Source organism: Centruroides vittatus, unplaced genomic scaffold (genome assembly GCF_030686945.1).
Source record: "Centruroides vittatus isolate TY-2023 unplaced genomic scaffold, ASM3068694v2 contig_1158, whole genome shotgun sequence".
NCBI classification, from domain to species: domain Eukaryota; kingdom Metazoa; phylum Arthropoda; class Arachnida; order Scorpiones; family Buthidae; genus Centruroides; species Centruroides vittatus.
Window position 1 is genome coordinate 167,173 of NW_027120744.1, and position 20,104 is coordinate 187,276.

Below are 20,104 nucleotides of genomic sequence, written 5' to 3' on the forward strand. Positions count from 1 at the left end.
ATTTATGGCCCAGGGGTGGTAACAAAACGTTTATTGGCTTAAACAAAGTCAATCGACCTACAGAATAGCGAATCAAAGCTAAGATCGCTGGAAAATCGAATATAACGCAAAATAATCGAATTTTTTGATTAATTACGCCGAAAGGCGTATGCCGCATCACGAATTAACGGCAAGTCACGTGACATACGCCTAAAGGCGTATAACCGCATGGAAAAGGTTAAGATTAATTGAAAAGATCTGCAAAGATATTAATGAACATGTTATTGCACAAATTTAACATCCACAATGATTCATATGCATATAATATTTATTTTCTAGACATGTACTACATATGTATGATTCACAAAAGCTACATGTGTTCCAATTATGAGAAACAGGTTTTTAAATTCTCTGAACTTGCATTGGCTGGTGAGAAAATATATGAATCATACACATTACTGAACACAAAATATTTATGCTAGCTCTAACAAAATATGTTTGTTCAGCACAATACAACATAGACTATATATATTGTAACCCTGTGATCATAAAGTATTGAGAATGATTCAATAAAATGCAAGATTTGAATTTATTTGTCAAAATTTTATTTCATTCCTTTCAAAGTAATCCTCTCCCATTGCAATGCACTTATGCCAATGTTTTTTCCAATCCTCAAAATATGCTTTAAAATTGATTTGTGAAACCCCTTCAGGACATGCAGAAAATTTTGTTTTATGGCATCAATTGACTCAAAACAGTGACCACAAAATGGAAATTTTAGTCAAGGAAACAGGAAAAGTAACATAGTGCCATCTCATGTAAATATAGAGAATTGCAGAATTGTATTTGTTGAATTTTCATGTTTTGATTTGTTGAATTTTCATGTTTTGATTTGTTGAATTTTCATGTTTTCATGAATTGTATTTGTTGAATTTTTTGCCAAAAATTCATGAACAACAAAAGCATTGTGAGCAGGTACATTATAGTGGTGCAAAATCCATGTGTTTTCTTTCCACAAATCAGCAATTGCTTCATGTAAACAACACAAAATGCTCAAATAATAGTCTTTGTTGACAGTCAGAAGAAATTTGTGATGCACAACACTAGAATTGAAGAAAACAGTCAACACAAAACCTTAATTTTTGACTGACTTTGACATCTTTTCAGTCTCACTTCATCTTTTAAGTGCCATTCATTTGATTGTTGAGCTATTTCAGTGTCAAAAGTGTAGATCCACGTTTGATTACCTGTAATGATGCATTTTAAGAACAATTCACCTTGAAAAAGCATTTCCTTGGCCACTTGAGCATGTTATTATTTTTGGAAAAAATTCAATGTTTTCAGGATGACTCAAGAAGCAACAACCTATTTTCCATTTTGACTTCCTTTAGATTATTTAGAAATTCATCAGTGCTTTTGATACTGTGTTTCGAAATTACAAGGGATTTTAGTTTGGATTTGACAAATAATTTAAATTATATAAGCAATAAAATTTAATGTCAACAAGAGGTCTATAAGCAATAGGTGTTTTATCGGTTTTGATCCTTACGTTAAACTTGGGAGTATGATGACCATAATTAGTGATAAACTTAATATCATCTTTATCAATAACCTTGATAGTTAATAGTGTTTTTAAACTAACAATTAATTTTTTTCTGACTTTAAGTGTGGGATCATGATGCAATTCCTCATACATATTCTCATCTAAAAAATCCTGGGCTACTTTAACATAGCCTTGGTAATTCATGACAATACTCTGCCTAGATTTTTCAGCTCATAAGATAACCAAATTATTATTCTTAATTAATAATTTTTTTTAAAACATTAACATTATTATTATGTATCCATAAGGATTTTTTATGGTTTTTACTAAAATTGTGATTTTTAACAATATGTTTGACATTATTTTTAATTTCAATATGGTTGTTAGTGTCTAAACTGTTAAGAATATATTCTAACTCAATGGCTAGTTTGCTCTTAGGTAAATATGTTTGGATATTATAATCCAAACCTTTAGCTAATAAATCTTTAATTCTATCAGGGATTTGTACATCAGACAGATTAATAACCAATTTGTTTTTTTAATTATTTATTAGATCCATCAATGGGATACCCCAATGTTAAACTAGCTTATTATACTTCTTGGTGAAATAGCTGTTTTGGTTAAAGAGAGAAGTAGGGGTAAAACTATTAGTATTTAGGATATTTTTTTTTAAGGTTTTTCTTTAGCTTCTTAATTTTGTATTTTTTAAATTTGATAATGGACTTGATTAACATACCTTCTGTTATTTTAATGTCATGTTTTTGTATATCATTTTTAATGCTGGTAGGGTAGCTATTGCGTCTTTAATGGCCAACCTTCGTTCCATCTCCGCTTAATATACCAGATAATTTAGTTAATACCAACTGATGAGGTATTATTTTCTATTAGAAAATAGTCTGAAATGCATTTTGGGTTTTTGTTTCCATACTTATGTAGTCAATTTCACTATACACCCCTTTTTTGTTGTTATTAAATGTTTTTACTTTGATTCCTGAGTGTTTGTGCCTATTATCACAGGTGTGATAAGCCCTTACTACTGTATTATCTACCTCACGTTTGTAGATATTTTAATTAATTTAATTATACCAAGGGCCAAAAGCAACTTTTGTAATAATTTTATAGATATTTAAGTAATAGAATTATAGTAAAGAATGAAATGGAGTAATAACTTTTATTTTAAAATTTTTATCTGATGTAAATTAGTCCCAAATCATCTCATCTCATAATGTAACATATTCAAAAATTAATAAATATCAGAAAGATGATGATTCAATTTTCAATTGTAATGCAAAATGTATTTCCCAAATAATTAGATAAAATTGTTAGTAATACTAAAAAATGTGACTTTTTTTTGTTTATTTCTTAATATATGTTTTAGAATTCTTATTTATTGAGGTTTTACTATAAAGATTTTAATTACTTTACATTTTTCTTCTGCTTGAGGCTTTTTCCATTTCAATAATTATCTTTGATGTCTTAGGAAAAAACAACGCTTGAATCTTATTTTTTTATCTTTCCACTCCTATCTATTAAGTTTCTTCTTAATGTTTTTTCACTGCACCCTGCCATGTCTCTCAATGTCTCTTTTTCTTTGTTCATATGACATTCATTCCAATATTTTGTTTGATATTTTCTTCCTATTCATTCATTTGTTTTTGTCGCTTTGATAAAAGATTGAAGCGTGTGATTTTAAGATGATAATTCTATTCCAATGTTTTTTCAAAGGTTAAATCTTAGTAAAAATTCGTAGAAAGACTAAAATATCTTCACTCTCACCATGTCCATTCAATTAAGTTAAATCTTAATTTTTTGAATAAACTTTTAAGATTTTTAATATTCATGTAACAGTTAATCAAAACTTTTTAGAAATTAATATTATTTTATAATTTATAATTAAGTTAATATAAATATTTTCATAGTAATTTATTGTAGTACTGTTGTAACTAACTGTTATTACATTATTATTTTTTTAAATCTTTGTATTCTTTTACTATACATTGTCATCATGTGCCATCATATTTTTATTTTTTATGATTGCTAATTTGATAGAATAATTTTTATTATATTTATAAAAAGTGTAATTTATAATTGTTTTATTTAGGCTGATGAATTTCCAGTGAATGAACGTATTGCTTTACAATTAGCTGGTTTACAAGCACAAGTTTTATTAGGAGAACCACAAGAAGGAAGATTAGATAGGTAATTTTAACAAAATTTTGATGTATATGGATGTAATAATGTTAAATTAAAATAATTAAGCAGAAAGTTTTAATATTTAATTGTTGATATTCTTAAATGATTTAAATGAACTCATAATAAATAGTAATACAGTAGAGCATTGTTTATCTGAAAACCGGTCAACTGAAACCTTTCCAGTTGGACTGTGTCATGCTGAATTGAACGTTTTTGATACTAGATTAACTTCTAAAGTATAATTTTTTTGTTTTTATATTTTTCAATATATTTATTTTGTTTGTACAAAATAAAGAAATAATTTTTAACGATACAATAGCCTCGATTATTATTATAAAAATTTTCGTTACGTGTTAAATCGACGAAAATTCAACACGAAGTGACACGCAACGGAGAAAAATTCAACATGAAGCGATACGCAACAGAAAAAAATTTCAACATCGGATAGGTTAATATATTTTTTGTACATAATTGGTTATCCAAACAATCCCAGTCCCCAATTGATTTGGATAAACGATGCTCTACTGTAATTTCAAAATGTCATAACTTGAATTTGAAGATACAATTTATGATTATACCTACAGATGAAATAAATTTAAATACAAAAGTAATACAATTAAAAGATGTGTTCATTACATTCTTTCTTTCTTTCATAAATCAGAATATTAATATATGGGCTTAAAAATATATGAATATTTTTTTCAGTTAATTTAATCTGATTGTTAAAATATGGCTTTAACATGTATACTTTATATATTTATAAATGATAATTTTTTAATCAGAAATTTTGTAATTTAGTAGATGATGAATTATAGAATTAGTTTCTTTACAATCTTCACAAGTATTTGGATATGAATTATTAGATATGAATATATCTAAATTAGATGCTGCTCTTTTGTCATAAATTTTTTATCATATTAGTAAAATTAGTTTTCCTCAATATGCAAGATGTTTCAAAAAGGCCTTTAAAACATTGAAAGCATATAGAATTTTAATGAAAAGATTCACAGATTTTTTGATTAAAATTTACCTTATAAATGTATTTTTTTATTTATAATAGATACTCAGATGTAAATAATTATTTATGTGAAAGAATTCAGTTAGCAAGAAAAGATTGGCCAAAAGAAATATCTGAAGCTCATAAGGTTCGTATAAAAATTTTTAATAAATTGCATTTATTCATGAAATTAAATAATTTTTAACTTATAATCATTTTTTAAATTTTAGTTTTATGGCAGTGGGAAATCAGAAGTTGTAGCCAAAGTATGGTATCTTTCAGTTGTTATGCAGTATCCACTCTATGGGACCACTCTTTTTTCTGTTATTTATAAAGGTTATCTTTCTTATGGTAAGTTTCAAAGATATCAGAAAATATAATTTTTGAATTCTAGTATATGTATGCATGCATTCCATACACCCACAACTGCCATAAATGATCGGGTTAAATTTTGGCTAACTGATTATAGAAATAAATTTGTTACTAGAGCTAGGCATTAGACACCATCTCTAGTAACAAATTTTATTTCTATAATCAGTTAGCCAAAATTTAACCCAATCATTTATGGCAGTTGTTGTGTATTTGCTTATATTATTGGGTTTCGTTGATGTATATTTGTATGCATGCATTCATATGTAGTAGAATTAAAAAAAGTAACCAAATAGTTATTTGAGAATAACTTTGTTTTATTTCTTATGACAATCCATTTTTTATGTAAAATAATGCAATATTGTGTAAAAAAAAGATTAATCTTGCATATTTCAAAGATGGATTCAAATTCATCAGAATAATGAACTAAGATAATCTCCAGTTTATTATTCAATTGAGTGGCATTTTACAGAAATTATTTTCACAGTTAGTTATTCAAAGTACTGATTTTTTCCATTGACATCATTGAAACATTCTGCAACTAAACGGTCATCTGTTATATATGATAGAGATTTATTTCACAGAATTTCACTTAAGATAAATTTAAGGAATGATAAGTTAAAGAAGATAGATTAAGATTTGTTATGTTTAGAGTGCTGGATACAGCATATTGGATCAATTAGAGAATAACAATCTTTTGGGTACTTTTCTATTAATGGGACTCAATTCACACGTAATATTTCCTCTATTCTAAAATGCAACATGAGTTGTTTGGTGTTGAGATGTTACAGTGCATATTTTTGCACAGTGAAAAAATTTTGTAAAAAATTGAAAAAAGTTTTACTTTTCTGACTTTTCAACCCAAATGACAAGCAGTTTACACTTTTTCATTGCACAAATGGTTTTTGAGAGAAAAATGCTGGAGTCTGAGAGATGCCGTATGTACAATGTCCATTGTAGGAATAGTTGTGGGCTTCCACACTCACATTTGTCACTAATGCTGCCATGTGTGTGACTTTACTTGTAGCTATGAATCATTTTACATTTTTTTTCAATATATTTTTAAAAGTGTTCCATATAAATTCAAGTAATTTTTCAATTTTCAATTTTCAATTAAGATATAATTTGAACACTTTGAAATCACATATCAATATTGAATAAGTGCAAATTGACAGAATAGCAATTCAAAATAAATTTATTCTTTCAAAAATACTATTACTTATATTTTGCATCTATTCTTTGCTATTTCTCCATCATTGCACAAGAAAACCAACATGTGCCAAGTTCCAATTAATTTTAGATGGAAGTGCTGTGTTATGTGTGACAATGCAAACTGTTAAAATTGTAAAATTTTCGTTCATTTGATAACATTGTTAACAACACATTATGACAAATGAATTTATTTGATAAAATTTGCATAATTTTTTAAGTTATAAAGCTGGCAATTTAGCAGTTGACATCATATGATCACTTGCCAAATTTAGGATAGTGTGAGATCCACGGTTTAGAGAGGTTAATTATTTAAAAGAAAATATTTGTGAAAAGAACGTTTTAATTTCGAATAGAAATATAATATTTTATAACTTTGATAATTTACACAGAGGATGTAAAATTCTTTCATTTTTACGGGAGAGGGGAAGTTGAACTTCCTTTAAAACGGCTGACTTTCGAGATGATTCAGATGCGGCCTTTGCTCATGTTACTTGGCCGTCTTCCAGAGCTGTCTGCTTTTATAAAAGGGGACTTTTTCCCGCCATCGGGGTAGTTCCTTACCAGGAAGGTTTTGGCATGTAAGATAGTCCTTCGAAGAAACTATCATGTGATGAAGGCACCCTGGCAGATCTCTATGAAGATGGCCATAGGAAGGCTCTTTGGTAGATCTCCATACATAGGTAGCCACATGTAATTGTGCAGCACTTTGAAGATAGAACTGGCTTCAAAGTGCTGCAGACAGAACTTGGAGATTGTATGGAGTAGCTTTACTTACTCCAGCTACTCCATACAATCTCCAAAAGGAAGCAAAGACAAGAACAGTTTCATGCTATGAAATGTTAGATTGATGTAACTCTCTCTAGTACAGATATTTAATTTCTTGCACATTGGTTAATTAAGATTAAGTTTAGATAGTTTAATCTTTTTGAGAGAAGTCTCCAATATATTGTTTGTAATTCCATTAATCTGTATACCATTTATATTTACTTGTATTCATTCATTTTGTTTAGTTTTATTAAATTTTTGTTATTGTTTTAACATGGTCTCATTAATTGAGCTCAGAAGATTTACCAGTCACATAAAGCTCCACTTGTCAATTTAACCCTTGTATAATATAAGATGGACATTGTCACTCGGACGTCACAGATATCTATAATTAGAAGTAAACGCAAGTTAGGGCGCGTATTTTAATTACCCTAGCTGGTATCAGGAAAAAGCAACTTACAGGAGATCTTACGAAATCCTATTCCCTTAAAAAACTCCATCTCAATGCCGGAAAATAATAATAACTACCTCTTAACCTTATACCGGTGTGTACTTTCTCTTCATCCAAACTTGTAACTCCAAAAAATAGGTGTGTACAAATGTTTTTCGAACGTGGATGAAGAGAAAGTACACACTGGTATAAAGTTAAGAGGTAGTTATTATTTTCTTAAAAGTCTTAGGAAGCCATCCTTGTTGACAAACTGAGGGCTGACCGAAAGATCAGCTGCCGATTAAGTGGTATACGAAACATAATTGTTTTCTATACCCCCTGCTAGCCTCTCACAATAGACTATGCAATTTTTTATTGCATTGCAAAGCATCTCTTGTAAGTTTTATTTTTATTTACTAAATTTAGTTGTAATTTGCTTAATAAGAAAAAAAACTAATCAAATACATATGTTTAATATTTTATAGCTGTATTAAATTCTGTAGGAGTATAACAAATTGATTTTAAAAAAATTAGTTCTGATTTATGATTTAGTTATTAAGATACTACTGATACCACTTGCATTTAATAGCTTGAAATAACACACTGAAATATGTACTGTACTATTCATATGTATTAGTGATTGCAAATTTACCGGATATTATGTTACCGGTAATTCGGTAATTATATTTGGAATTACCGGTTTATCGGTAATTTACCGGTAAAATTGTATTAAGAAATGATTTAAAACGAAACTGAATTACTGACAGAATTATTGAACAACCATTTATTTTTAAGTTTTCTATCAGTTTAGACCAGCGGTTCCCAACCAGTGGTCCGCAAGAGCTAAAATATGGTTCGCGAAAGATTTAAAACTTTTATTCATTTTAAATTATCATTCCCACATTGATACAAACTTAATTTAATTTTTACTAAAAATGTTATGTTTTCTATTATAATAGTACTGTTAAAGCATGTTACTTTTGCATTTAATGATTACTTATGTTAAAAGTTTTGATTAAAGTTTATTTTTCTTAAACCTTGTGGTCCCTGCTAACAACAATGACATCAAAGTGATCCCTGGTCAAAAAAAGGTTGGGAACTGTTGGTTTATACAAACAATATTCTTATAATAGTAATTATTATGACATAACAGACATTGAAATAATGTTAATTATTAATCATGTTTTTCTTTATTTTGAAAGTAGGCTCTTAAAAAACATAATACATTTAGGCTCTCGTCATCTAATCTAGATCTGATTTTCGTACAAATGGCAGCTGCATTAGAGAAATCTCTCTCGGAATCAATACTAGTTGGACGTACTGTCATTAAAGCATTGAAAACCTTTTTAAGATGCGTTCCTTGTATTTTTTGCTCTACGAAATAATTCATTTCTTTCTTAACTATATCTCTCACACTTTTAAATTTACTAATATTACTGTTATCAGTGTCTACGCTTGTTTGATGTTTAATGAATAAATCCAATTTCTCTTTCATTGTTAAATTTGAGTTCTTTATTGTAGATTTTGTTCTCGTGTCGACGTGAGAAGTTGATGGTGTGGTAAGCAATGAACACCTCTCACCAGCATCTGAGTCTGAACTAATTTCAGCGACATCGACAGGTCTTGATTCGTTTTCATTTTCTGATAAGTGCTTAATTATCTCTACAATTCCATTTAAAATTGTATTTTTGTTAACATCATTGAATATTTCGTGTGACTTATGTTTGTTAATTTTTCTGGGTTATGTAGATACATTAAAATATCAGAGTAAATGGTTCGTCTCTTTCACATGAAAAATAATTTCTTTCTTTAGTTCGTTACACAGAAAGAAATCCTGCTTTGATAGTTCTTCTATCAGAAATTCTAACGTTAGATCTGCAACGTACAAATTTGTGTTTTCGCAACACAATGATTCGACTGCTACTTTTATAGGTTGTAATGAGCGTATTGTATTAGACAGCAATTTAAGTTCATCTTCAGAAAAGGTTATATCTGAACTAATATCAATTAGACTTTTTCTGACAGAATTTCGGACCTCTGAAAAACATTCCAGCATGGTCAACATACTGCTCCAATGTGTTTTTGAGTCTAATGTAGAGATAATTCTTTTTCTAATTCAACTTTAATATGCTTCTGAAGAATGTCATTTTTGAGTGGTGATTTTCAAAACGTTTTAACTACATTTCATATTTTCTTAATTAAAAGATTTAAAGTTTCATTTTGAAAAACATTCCTGTGAAACATAGTGTCATCAAGGCTTTCCTGTATTACTTCAAACCCTCCATCATCAGATTCATTGTCTGAGGTTTCGGAATCTTCCTCATCCAGTTTCGAATGTATGGGTTCAGTACTGTTTTCTTTAACATGGCCTTTTTTGTATAGAACTTTTGCTACTGCTAAGTGTAAGCCGTGAGCAAAGCACACTTGGCTGTTTACATTGATTAATCTTGACACTTTTTTCATCACTGCAGCTCCGTCCGTGATAATTGAAATTAGGTTGTTATAATCGACATTGAATTCTTTTAATCTGACATTTAAAATTTCAATGCATTTTTCAGCACACATAGATCCACGTGTGTAAATCAAACCAAGATTCCAAAATTTGTTACTTGCATGGAGATTGACATTCATATATCGACGGTTGTTAAGTGATGTCCATTCATCACAAGATATACTGAAAGATTCTCCTCGAACTTTTCGTTCTGATATATCTTAATAATCTTATCCTGAATTTTTTTTTCCAAATTCAGTGATCATTTTTTTAATCGAATGAGGAGATTTAGGAAGATTCACATATCCGCTTGCAGAGAAAAGTCGTCTTAGGTCTTTCGATAAACAAAATTTGGAGAATGGCAGTCCGTCAACTGAAGCCATACAAGATAATACTATAGGCAAAGACTCGTCATTTTCTTTCTTGAAAAACGTAGTTATTTTTTTATTATATTCATTTTGTGTACTTTTTTCGGCTGTCTCCTCAGATTTTCTTTTCAGTAAGTTTATATCATGACGTCGTATGAGGTGATTATGCAGCCCGCTAGTACTTCCTCCGACTGCTTTGATTGTTTTAAAGCACATTTCGCACACTCCAGCATCTCTTTCTGCTGTGCGATTGAAGTAATCCCACGGTGAATTTTTACTCATTACTACAATAAATGTAAAGCATACTGTATTAGGGAAAATGGTATTTTATATTTTTATTTATCTTTTTATCTATAACTATTTTTATATTTATATTAATGCATTCTTTTGTTTCTGTTTTAATTAATTTCACAATAAAGATTCCAATAACTGAATTTTACGAAATCTGAATCCAATGTGTGATGTTCATCGCAAAAGGGGGCACACAAAGATACATGTACAAAAAAAAAATATCTTTATTTCATGTGATGAACGAGGTTCTTTGAATTGTAACTCTCCTTAGTCGAAAAATTAATTTTTACAGATTATGCTAACAACAAAATTTGATTTAGAAAAATCCACAATTTATATTAGGTTCGCAACAAAGACTATATATCAATATCTTCGGGACTGCAATAACACAAAGAAAAGAATTAATTCTAGGGCCTTAAAACTAATTAAATACTAAGTAAGAAGGGAAGTGATAGATGTAAAGAGAATTAAGAGATAAATCTATAGGAAAGTGGGTACCCGTTCTTATACATAGTTTGGGCGTGGTGACAATCCTGATCCTTGTTTCTTATCCAAAAATATGATCGCTGTCTTGTCTTCACTACAAAAATCTCTGTGGCATTTTCTATTAGTCTCTATTTTCACTCTTGAGTCAAAAAGTGATCATTTCTCTCCCAACTTAGCCCTCGGGGCTTCTTCTTTTCTTTTGTTCTATGGATTAGTCACCAGCCCCAAGAGATGAGTTAAGAAGGAACATTCTAGAAGGGATAGAACAATGAAACAAAGAAGAAATAAAAGGAGCTATATACTCAATTAAAAATAAAAATATATATATATATAATATGGTGTACTGCCACAAGCTTCATAAAGCACAAACCAATAAACAAGAATATTACTTACTATGTAAGTTGTGTTTTCAGTCAGCACGTATTTATGAACTATCAAGACTTTGTAAAAAGTTTCCTTTTGCATCTCAGCTATTTTGAAAACAAAAACAAGACCCGTTTTGCAGTATAATATAGGGAATCAAGTTATAAACAGACTAGAAAATTGCTTTTAGTAACCTTAAATTACAAATGGAATTACCCATTACAACCTGCACTGTTTTCTCACTATGGTATGGGGTGAGAGAAAAAAAAAATCTTCCCACAGGAAATATCTGTGGGAATTTTAGAAAATAAATATCAGATTAATTAAGATGGTTTTTTTACCGAAATACCGGTAAAAAAAATTAATTACCGGTAAATTTACCGGGGTATAATTTTCCTATTTTACTGGTATATCGGTAAACCGGTTACTGGCAATGCAATCACTAATATGTATCATTTTCTATACATGCATTTATGTCAACTTTTAATGACAATTATTCACTAAAGAATTACTCAAAAAATGTTTATTTAAATAAGATTATATGACTAGTTACTTTTGGTTTTTATTGTATTATTTTTTAATATCAACATTTAATTAATATTAATATTAATTTTATATACTTTTAGGTCATCAACTTGTTTTAGGAGTGAATGCTGAAGGAATATTAATGGTTAATCCAGGAGACAAAGCCATATTAAATGCTTATCGTTATTGTGATATAGACTCAGTTATGGTTGATCCTAGTGACGATTTAATAACAATTCATTTGATGAAATCTCTACCTGATACACATAAGTGCTTTATATTTGAAACTAAACAAAAACATGAATTAGCAAATCTCATTGCGAGTTACTCTCCTACACATGCAGGTTGGTTAAGGCCTACTTATGAAGTTGGAAGAAGGGTATGTATAATATAATAAAAATTAATTTAAGTTTACATATATACATACATGCATACTTATCTTATAACATTATATATATATATATATATGTCGTATTATTTTGCAGTCGTAGTCGTGGGGTCGAGTGTAGGGTTAGCAAGACAAAAGAAAATTGGAGACCATAAAAACACGTCCGTTCACTTTCAGGTCCTCACTCGAACTCTCCTTTATTCTTTATTGGTGTTGTTAACCTCATTCCAAAAGGGGCGAGATTAACAAAGTAAATTACAGAAAAATATACAAAAATATATACAAAATTTAAAATATGTTAAATGCCCCCCTCCTGAAAAGGCGACATCATGGAGCCTCAGGGAGGTTGGGCTGGGTGTTATACAATTTATCGGCTTGAACTCTAAAGTTGGTTGGATTATAATACGGTATAATTTTATCTACATTTACAATATCAGTTAATTTATTTAATGATTGGACAGGTCTGTCTATTTCTACGTTACAAGGAGATACTATCTTTAATATGGTGAAAGGTCCATGATACTTTGGAGCAAGTTTTCCTTGGTCGGGATGGAAAAAGGTTTGTAGTAGTATTTGGTCTCCTACTTTGAAGTTTGGAGTTTGGTGTTGACTATTATATTTATCTCTGCTTCTTTCATGAGCTATTTCGGTTCTTTCAGTGGCAATCTTACGTGCTTCACTGAGAGGGGGATAATTCAAGTTGTCAGGTGAATCGGGGATTTCTCCGTACATTAAAAACATTGGAGGGAATCCTGTTATAGTATGAGGCGTTTGATTGTATTCTTTCACAACGTCACGTAACATTTGAGTCCAGGATCGTTTTGGATTCTCTGAATATTTTATTCTTAGTCTAGAGACAAGTGTGGCGTTTAGTCTCTCAACTATCCCGTTGTGCTGAGGTCGCTGAGTACTTGTTAGATGTTGTTTGATTCCATTCCTTTCTAAATATCTTCTGAATCTAGAGGAGGTAAATGAAGGTGCTCTATCTGTTAGTAGACGTTTCGGGCTGCCTGTCTGTAATATTTTGCCTAGACAATCTATGTAGGCGTTTATAGAAGTAGATTTGGATGGAAAACACCAAGCAAACCTAGAAAAGTGATCGATGGCAACATGAAGGTAGCCTTTAGTAGATCCGTATCTTTGCATTCCAGAGACAGTGTCCATAGATAACATGTCAAATGGAGCTTTTGATGAAGGTAAATCACCTAACAAGCCAAACCTTTTATGGTTGTATGTCTTTGCTTTCTGACAAGCATCACAATGTTTAACAAACTCTACAACATCGTTGATGACATTCGGCCAATAGTAACGTGGACTAATTAGTTTCAGCATCTGTGTTATACCTGGGTGACCATAGTGTGCATGTGCCCTGGATAGCACCTTGTATTGAAGCGATGGAGGTATGACTTTCTTTGTAAATCCCTTCTTTCTGATACAGATTACATCTTCACGATCTCGGAAGAATTTGGGTGAGGTGAGTAATGAGGTATCCTGGTTGGAAAGGACTTCCTCAGTGGTAACAAAATGGCTCACGGGGGCTCTGGATAAATAATCAGCTTCTACATTCTGGCTTCCCTTCTGATGTTTAATATCATACTGATACATGCTTAGTTTCAAAGACCATCTAAATAACCTTCCAGATGGGTTTTTTATACCTTTCAGCCACTGTAAAGCCTGATGATCAGTGTGTATGGTGAAATAGATATCATGAAGATAAAAGTGAAACTTTTCAATAGATGCTACAATTGCAAGGCATTCTCTCTCACTAATGGTGTAGCTTTTTTCATATTCACGTAAGGACCTGGAGAAATAGGCAATAGGAAGTAATCCTTTAACAGGGTGTTCCTGTTTCAAGATACTCCCTATACCATCTCCGCTAGCATCTGTATAAAGATGTGTAGGAAGCAAAGGGTTATACATGTTTAAGATGGGTCTGGTGATAAGTGCTCGTTTTAATTTCTCAAAAGATTCTTGACATTTAGTCGTCCAAACCCAGTTTTGATTTTTCTTTAGGAGCTTATTTAGAGGAGCTCTTAAATTTGCATAATTTGGAATAAATCGATGGTAATGGTTTATGGACCCTAAAAAGCCCTGTAATTGTTTGATATTGGTTGGACATTTTAACTTTTGTATTGTTTCTATATTTGGTAATGAGGGGGAGTAACTTTCTGGTTTGATGTTGAACCCAAGATAATTAATTTCAGATCTAACAAACTGACATTTTTTAAGATTTAAGTAGAGACCCTCCCTTGAACATAATTCAAATACTTGTGTTAAATGTTTTAGGTGTTCGTCCACGTTCTGACTAAAAATTAACAAGTCATCAAAATAATTGATGAGAAAAGGAAATCTATATTTATTTAGGATATTTTTTAGAACTAGCTGAAAAATCTGGGGTGAAGTCTTTAGGCCAAATGGTAAACGATTCCACTGGAAATGACCAGAATTCGTTACAAAGGCAGTTAGTTCTTTGTCTTCAGAATGGAGAGGAACCTGCCAATAGGCTGACAGAATATCTACCGTAGAAAATATTTTCGCACCTATAAGTCTATCCAGTAGCTCATCTATTCTGGGAATAGGTTCATTGTTAACTTTAATCCTCTCGTTTAATTTCCTATAGTCCATACATAATCTAGTTTTTCCCTCATCTCTTTTCTTGGCTAATGTGACTGGGGCAGCGTAAGGGGACGACGATGGTTCAATCAATCCCGACTTTAGCAATAGTTCCACCTGTCTATCAATCTCTTCCCTATCACGGTAAGATGCTCTGTAAGGTTTTAAAGTTATGGGTCTTTCGTCTTTAAGTAATATTCTAGGGGAAGCTATTTTTAGGGCTGGCACTGAAAACTTCTCAGCAGAAAAAACTTCCCGAAATCCTAAAACAATGCTCTTTAGCTTCTGCTTCTGATCATCCTTCAGATTAGGGTTAACAACATCCCTAATGTTAAAAATATTTAACAGAGATTCCTTTAAGGAAGTAGAACTATTCCTACCCCTACAAGTTCCTGCTGCATTTTGAGCCAAAGGAGGTGGGAAGACAAGGTTAGGAGCCTGAGGGGTCTCCTTCTGATCTATCTTATATAAGCTATTACTATTTTTACTTATTCTATTACAAAAATGATTAATGTCTCTACTATAGTAACTATTTGTGGAACTAGAGTGATTTGAACGTACTTCAAAAGTATTAGGATCTAATGCTAGGATAGTCTGATTTTGGGAGATCTGATTAAGACTAGAATCTATGACAAGACTAAATTTTCTAATGTCTGGATAAGATAAAATTAAATAAGGGAAATACCTGGATACTACATGTAAAGTAATGTTTTTTGTCAGGTTTCCAATCTTAAGAGGGATTGATACATTAGCCATGCTTGTGGTAGATCCTGCAGCTGTAGTGATAATCTTCACATCCGATTGGTATTGAAAGTATTTGGATAAAGTATCTAATAGTTTTTGGGATATAAGGCTGATGGAACTTCCTGTATCGATGAGCGCAGGCATCGTCTTGTTCTCCATTGAAACAGTTAGTAGTAGTCAAGATGGTGAAGTTGGTTCTGCCTCATTTGCTTCAGATACCTTGTGGACGTCTCTGTGAATAGGAGCTGAATATCTTTGGGGACAGTCTCTTCTCCAGTGCTGTGCTGGTAATCCCTGCTGATAGCAAAAACGGCAAGGGGATGGCGGTCTGCTCATGTGATGTACCAAATTTCTGTACTGGGGTTGACCCCGTGGTGGAATCCAAGATGGCGTCGTTTTCTTTGTGTGCGGCCATGACAGTATCTGGTTTTTGGCAAAGTGTTGGGATCCTGTGTAATTTTCTCGATTCGGTTTAGTTGCCGGATGATTTTCTTTCTGGGTCTTCGGCGGATGATCTGCTTCTTCTTGAATTTTTATTAATTTAGTAGCCTTCTGAAGCCATTCGACAGCGGTGGCTGGCGGTGCGGCTATCATATATTTCCTAATTCCTGCATTTATGCCGGCATTGAGACCTGTAATGGTCTGTTGCATGTTTAACTTAGCTTTTTCCGCCAAGGAGGTTTTGTCCCTATAGTAAGTTAAGACATCTTCATCTCGCTGGTGTTGTCGATTTACAAAATCGGTGAAGTAATCTTCTTCTTCCTGTGGAAAGTACTCGAGTAATTTTTGTTTAATTTTGTTCCAATCCGTTTCCTCTACTAAATTTTCACAAAAATAGTCGAAAGCTTCATGCTGTAAATACTCTGGTATGTAAAAGTGGAGCTCTTGTTCGTCAATCCTTTGTCTCGCCGCTTGCTTCTCAAACAGTCTCATCCACGAAGTTAGACTTAGCTTTCCACGTGGGTTAAACGGAATAAGATTTAGTTTAGGAGGAGAGGTAGAACTACCTGTTTCTGGGATGGATTTGTCTCTAGATTTACTCATTGCTGGATAAGGTAATCCTGTCGACTCTTATAAATTGTCGTATTATTTTGCAGTCGTAGTCGTGGGGTCGAGTGTAGGGTTAGCAAGACAAAAGAAAATTGGAGACCATAAAAACACGTCCGTTCACTTTCAGGTCCTCACTCGAACTCTCCTTTATTCTTTATTGGTGTTGTTAACCTCATTCCAAAAGGGGCGAGATTAACAAAGTAAATTACAGAAAAATATACAAAAATACATACAAAATTTAAAATATGTTATATATATATAATGTTATAAGTATGCTTATATATGTTTCTTTTATATATAAATATATATGTATATATAATTATATATTAAGTTTTTTTTGATGTTTTTTTTAAACATACATCATGTATGAAATATGCAGAATATTACTATCTTTGTATATGTATTTAAACAATAAGACTTTTTCTAGTAAGGAAAATGCATTCTTTTATGATATTCTTTCTTACATAAACCTGTTATTGCATAACAAATATTAATACAGGAAATCTGTGTTAATTCAAAATTCAAGGGATAAAATAATTGCAACTTTGAATTATCTGAGATTTACATATTTCTGCACAATATGCCAAATGTCATGTAACTGATGTAATTTATTAAGCAAATGGAACACAGTTATGTGTACAGAACACTATTTTCATTAATTAATAATTAATAATAATAATGTAAATAAACTGTAGGTGTCCTGTGAGAACCTCACAAGTGGTCAGATAGATTTTATAAAGTAAAACAGAATTCCTCGAAATGTAGCCCAAATTATTTTTAAAGTGGCTGAAAAAGTAGTAAGTCACCCAAAAGTAATAGCTTGGAGCCTACAAATATCTCAATCTGCTACTCATAGCCCAATCTTGCAATCCTGAAACCAGCTGTATTTTATAAGATAAGAGAAAAAAGAGTGTAGTCCATGTGCAAAGTGACAACCAAAAATGTGTTACTGTAAAAGCAAAATCATATTGATCAGATTAGAGATGTTCTTTGTCTGTTGTTCTTATAGTGTAGTAGTGTATTACAGTTTGAACAAAATTTTCACTTTGAGTTTTGAAGTAACTGTATTTTGAACTAACTGAATTCCAATCACCACGATGTTACTGGTTAATATATGTAAATAAAAATCAGCAAATTACCATTACACTAGCAATAATTGTCATAAAAAGAAACAAATGTTTTCTTCTGTTTTAAACGGTCATCGTCAGGTTTAATTAACTGAATTCTTTAAGGTGCCCTCTATATTCCTGGCTGGGACAAAAGTACAGTTACAAACTAATGGGATTTTGAACCATTTGAGTTCAAATTGATGAGGATTTTCTGTATAATAAAATACATGTAAAAGAAAAATGTGAATGCATGGTTAAAATATAACACAAAATTATCATTATCACATTTAATGTTTCTTTATTAAATTCAAGAAAATATGTTATAATAACCACGTAATTTTGTTTTAAAATTAAATTTATTCAAATTGCTAGTTGAATATGAAAAAATACTCTAAAATGAACTTCAGATAATTGTTGTTCACTTTATTTCCTCTGCTAATCACCTACTTGTAGTATAAAAAGAGAGGATTCTGTAGCTAGGCTTTCACATGTGTTTGGATGATGGACAAATATATCACAGTATTGCAACTGTTCATGACTAGATGATCATCTTTTCTGGTGGTCTGTCTAGGGCATCTACAGCCTGCCCACTGTTTGTGTGTACCCTGGCAAATCCACTGTCCACCTACTCACCTAAGCACCTACTCACAGTGAGGTCAGAATGGCCCAAATGGCAAAGTTTGATGAAATGACCAGTCTGCTTCCTTCAGTCTGATGATATGTCCTTTATCAAACTTTGTCAGCTGTGCCTAATGTGTTTGACTGCATCATACAGATATGCCTGGTATTCAAAGACCTCCAAATAGCAAGTACACAGAAAATTCTGAACATAATGAGCCTTTTCAAGCTCTTTTATAGGATACTGAAATGTTTAGGCATTCTTCTGGCATTATCTGGCATGCAATTGGACCAGGACTGTAATCATTTACATATCTGTCTGAGACAGCTGTATGCTGAGTTGTCTAGTAACTGGACAATTCTATCTGAGTGTTTAATTTTTCTTTGAAATAAATGTATATTTGTTTTAAGTTAAAGACTGTTATAAGAATTTTTTAAAAATTCATAAAACTTATGTAAAAATTAGATTTTATTAAACATTTTTACCATAATAGGTTAGCATATTTTTAAGTGATTTTACGGTTTGCAGTAATTACTTTTCAGAATTTTTAATAAAAGAACATTTTTGATATTTGAATCATAAAAGAATGTATATTAATATGAATCACATAATAAGTGCAAACAGTTAGCAAATTTTGTGATGTTTTAAAATGAACTTTGATATTATAATGGCATGTCTTTAAAGATTTATTTTTAATTAACATTTTTTGTTTATAGTTGAAATTGACGTTTGAAGATCGTCAAAAACTTTATCGTGATGTTATTAATTGTCGTCATATATTGGTAGACAGTGGATTAATGAGGAAACCACAAGAAGAAAACATTGGTCTCTTTCGTAGTACTCTTCGAAAGTAAGTATGCTTTAAAACAAATATGTGAAATATAATCATTCAAAAATTAAATTTTTTAGGTTTTTTGTTAAGTATTACTATTGAAAAATTCTCTTTCTTCACACAAATCATTAAAATTCAAAGTTATAGTTGCATTATGTATCATAAAAAAAATAAAATAATAGGCATTTTACAATTACTATAAAAAGAAATGTTCAAAAACTAACATTAAATATATAGAATTTTTTTCATTTGGAATTTTAGTCACATCTATACTTATTTCTAATATTAGTTTTTGAATTGTTTTTATTATATATCATGTCAATATAACTAATGATTAAAGTTTATTATAATTCTTATTATTAGTGCATCAATGGCATCGTAGATAACTGTCTAAAAATTTACATAATGTTTATTAGTGTGTAGACTTCTTACTTCAATTATGTAATAGTTGTCATCAAAACAAAAAATTTGTCTGCTGTTCTGCTGATTTTTATCTACTTTTTATCATTTTATATCATTTATTTATTGCTTTTTTATATAGTAATATGGTAGTTATTGGAAAAAACAAAAAAAATGGAGATTTAATGAAGAGAAAAGTCATTTGTGATGAGTAGTGCATTAATTTTCTTATAACCATAGCAACAAATTTGAGATTGTTTTGTTTTCTAAGTAGGCATATTTTTAAAAAGTGCTGTTCCTGACAATGAGTATTCAGTATGCAAAAGTACTTGAAATTT

At 30.8% G+C, this 20,104-nt stretch overlaps 1 protein-coding gene across 1 annotated transcript in view; it reads left to right on the top strand.

The window, feature by feature from the left end:
* Positions 1 to 20,104, top strand: part of Myo81F (Myosin 81F) — a 124,517-nt gene that overhangs the window by 88,737 nt on the left and 15,676 nt on the right. The window contains 5 exon segments of the mRNA XM_067275827.1: positions 3,624 to 3,721; positions 4,776 to 4,860; positions 4,943 to 5,063; positions 12,114 to 12,391; positions 19,252 to 19,385. Of these exon segments, the coding sequence (XP_067131928.1) occupies positions 3,624 to 3,721; positions 4,776 to 4,860; positions 4,943 to 5,063; positions 12,114 to 12,391; positions 19,252 to 19,385 (716 nt within the window).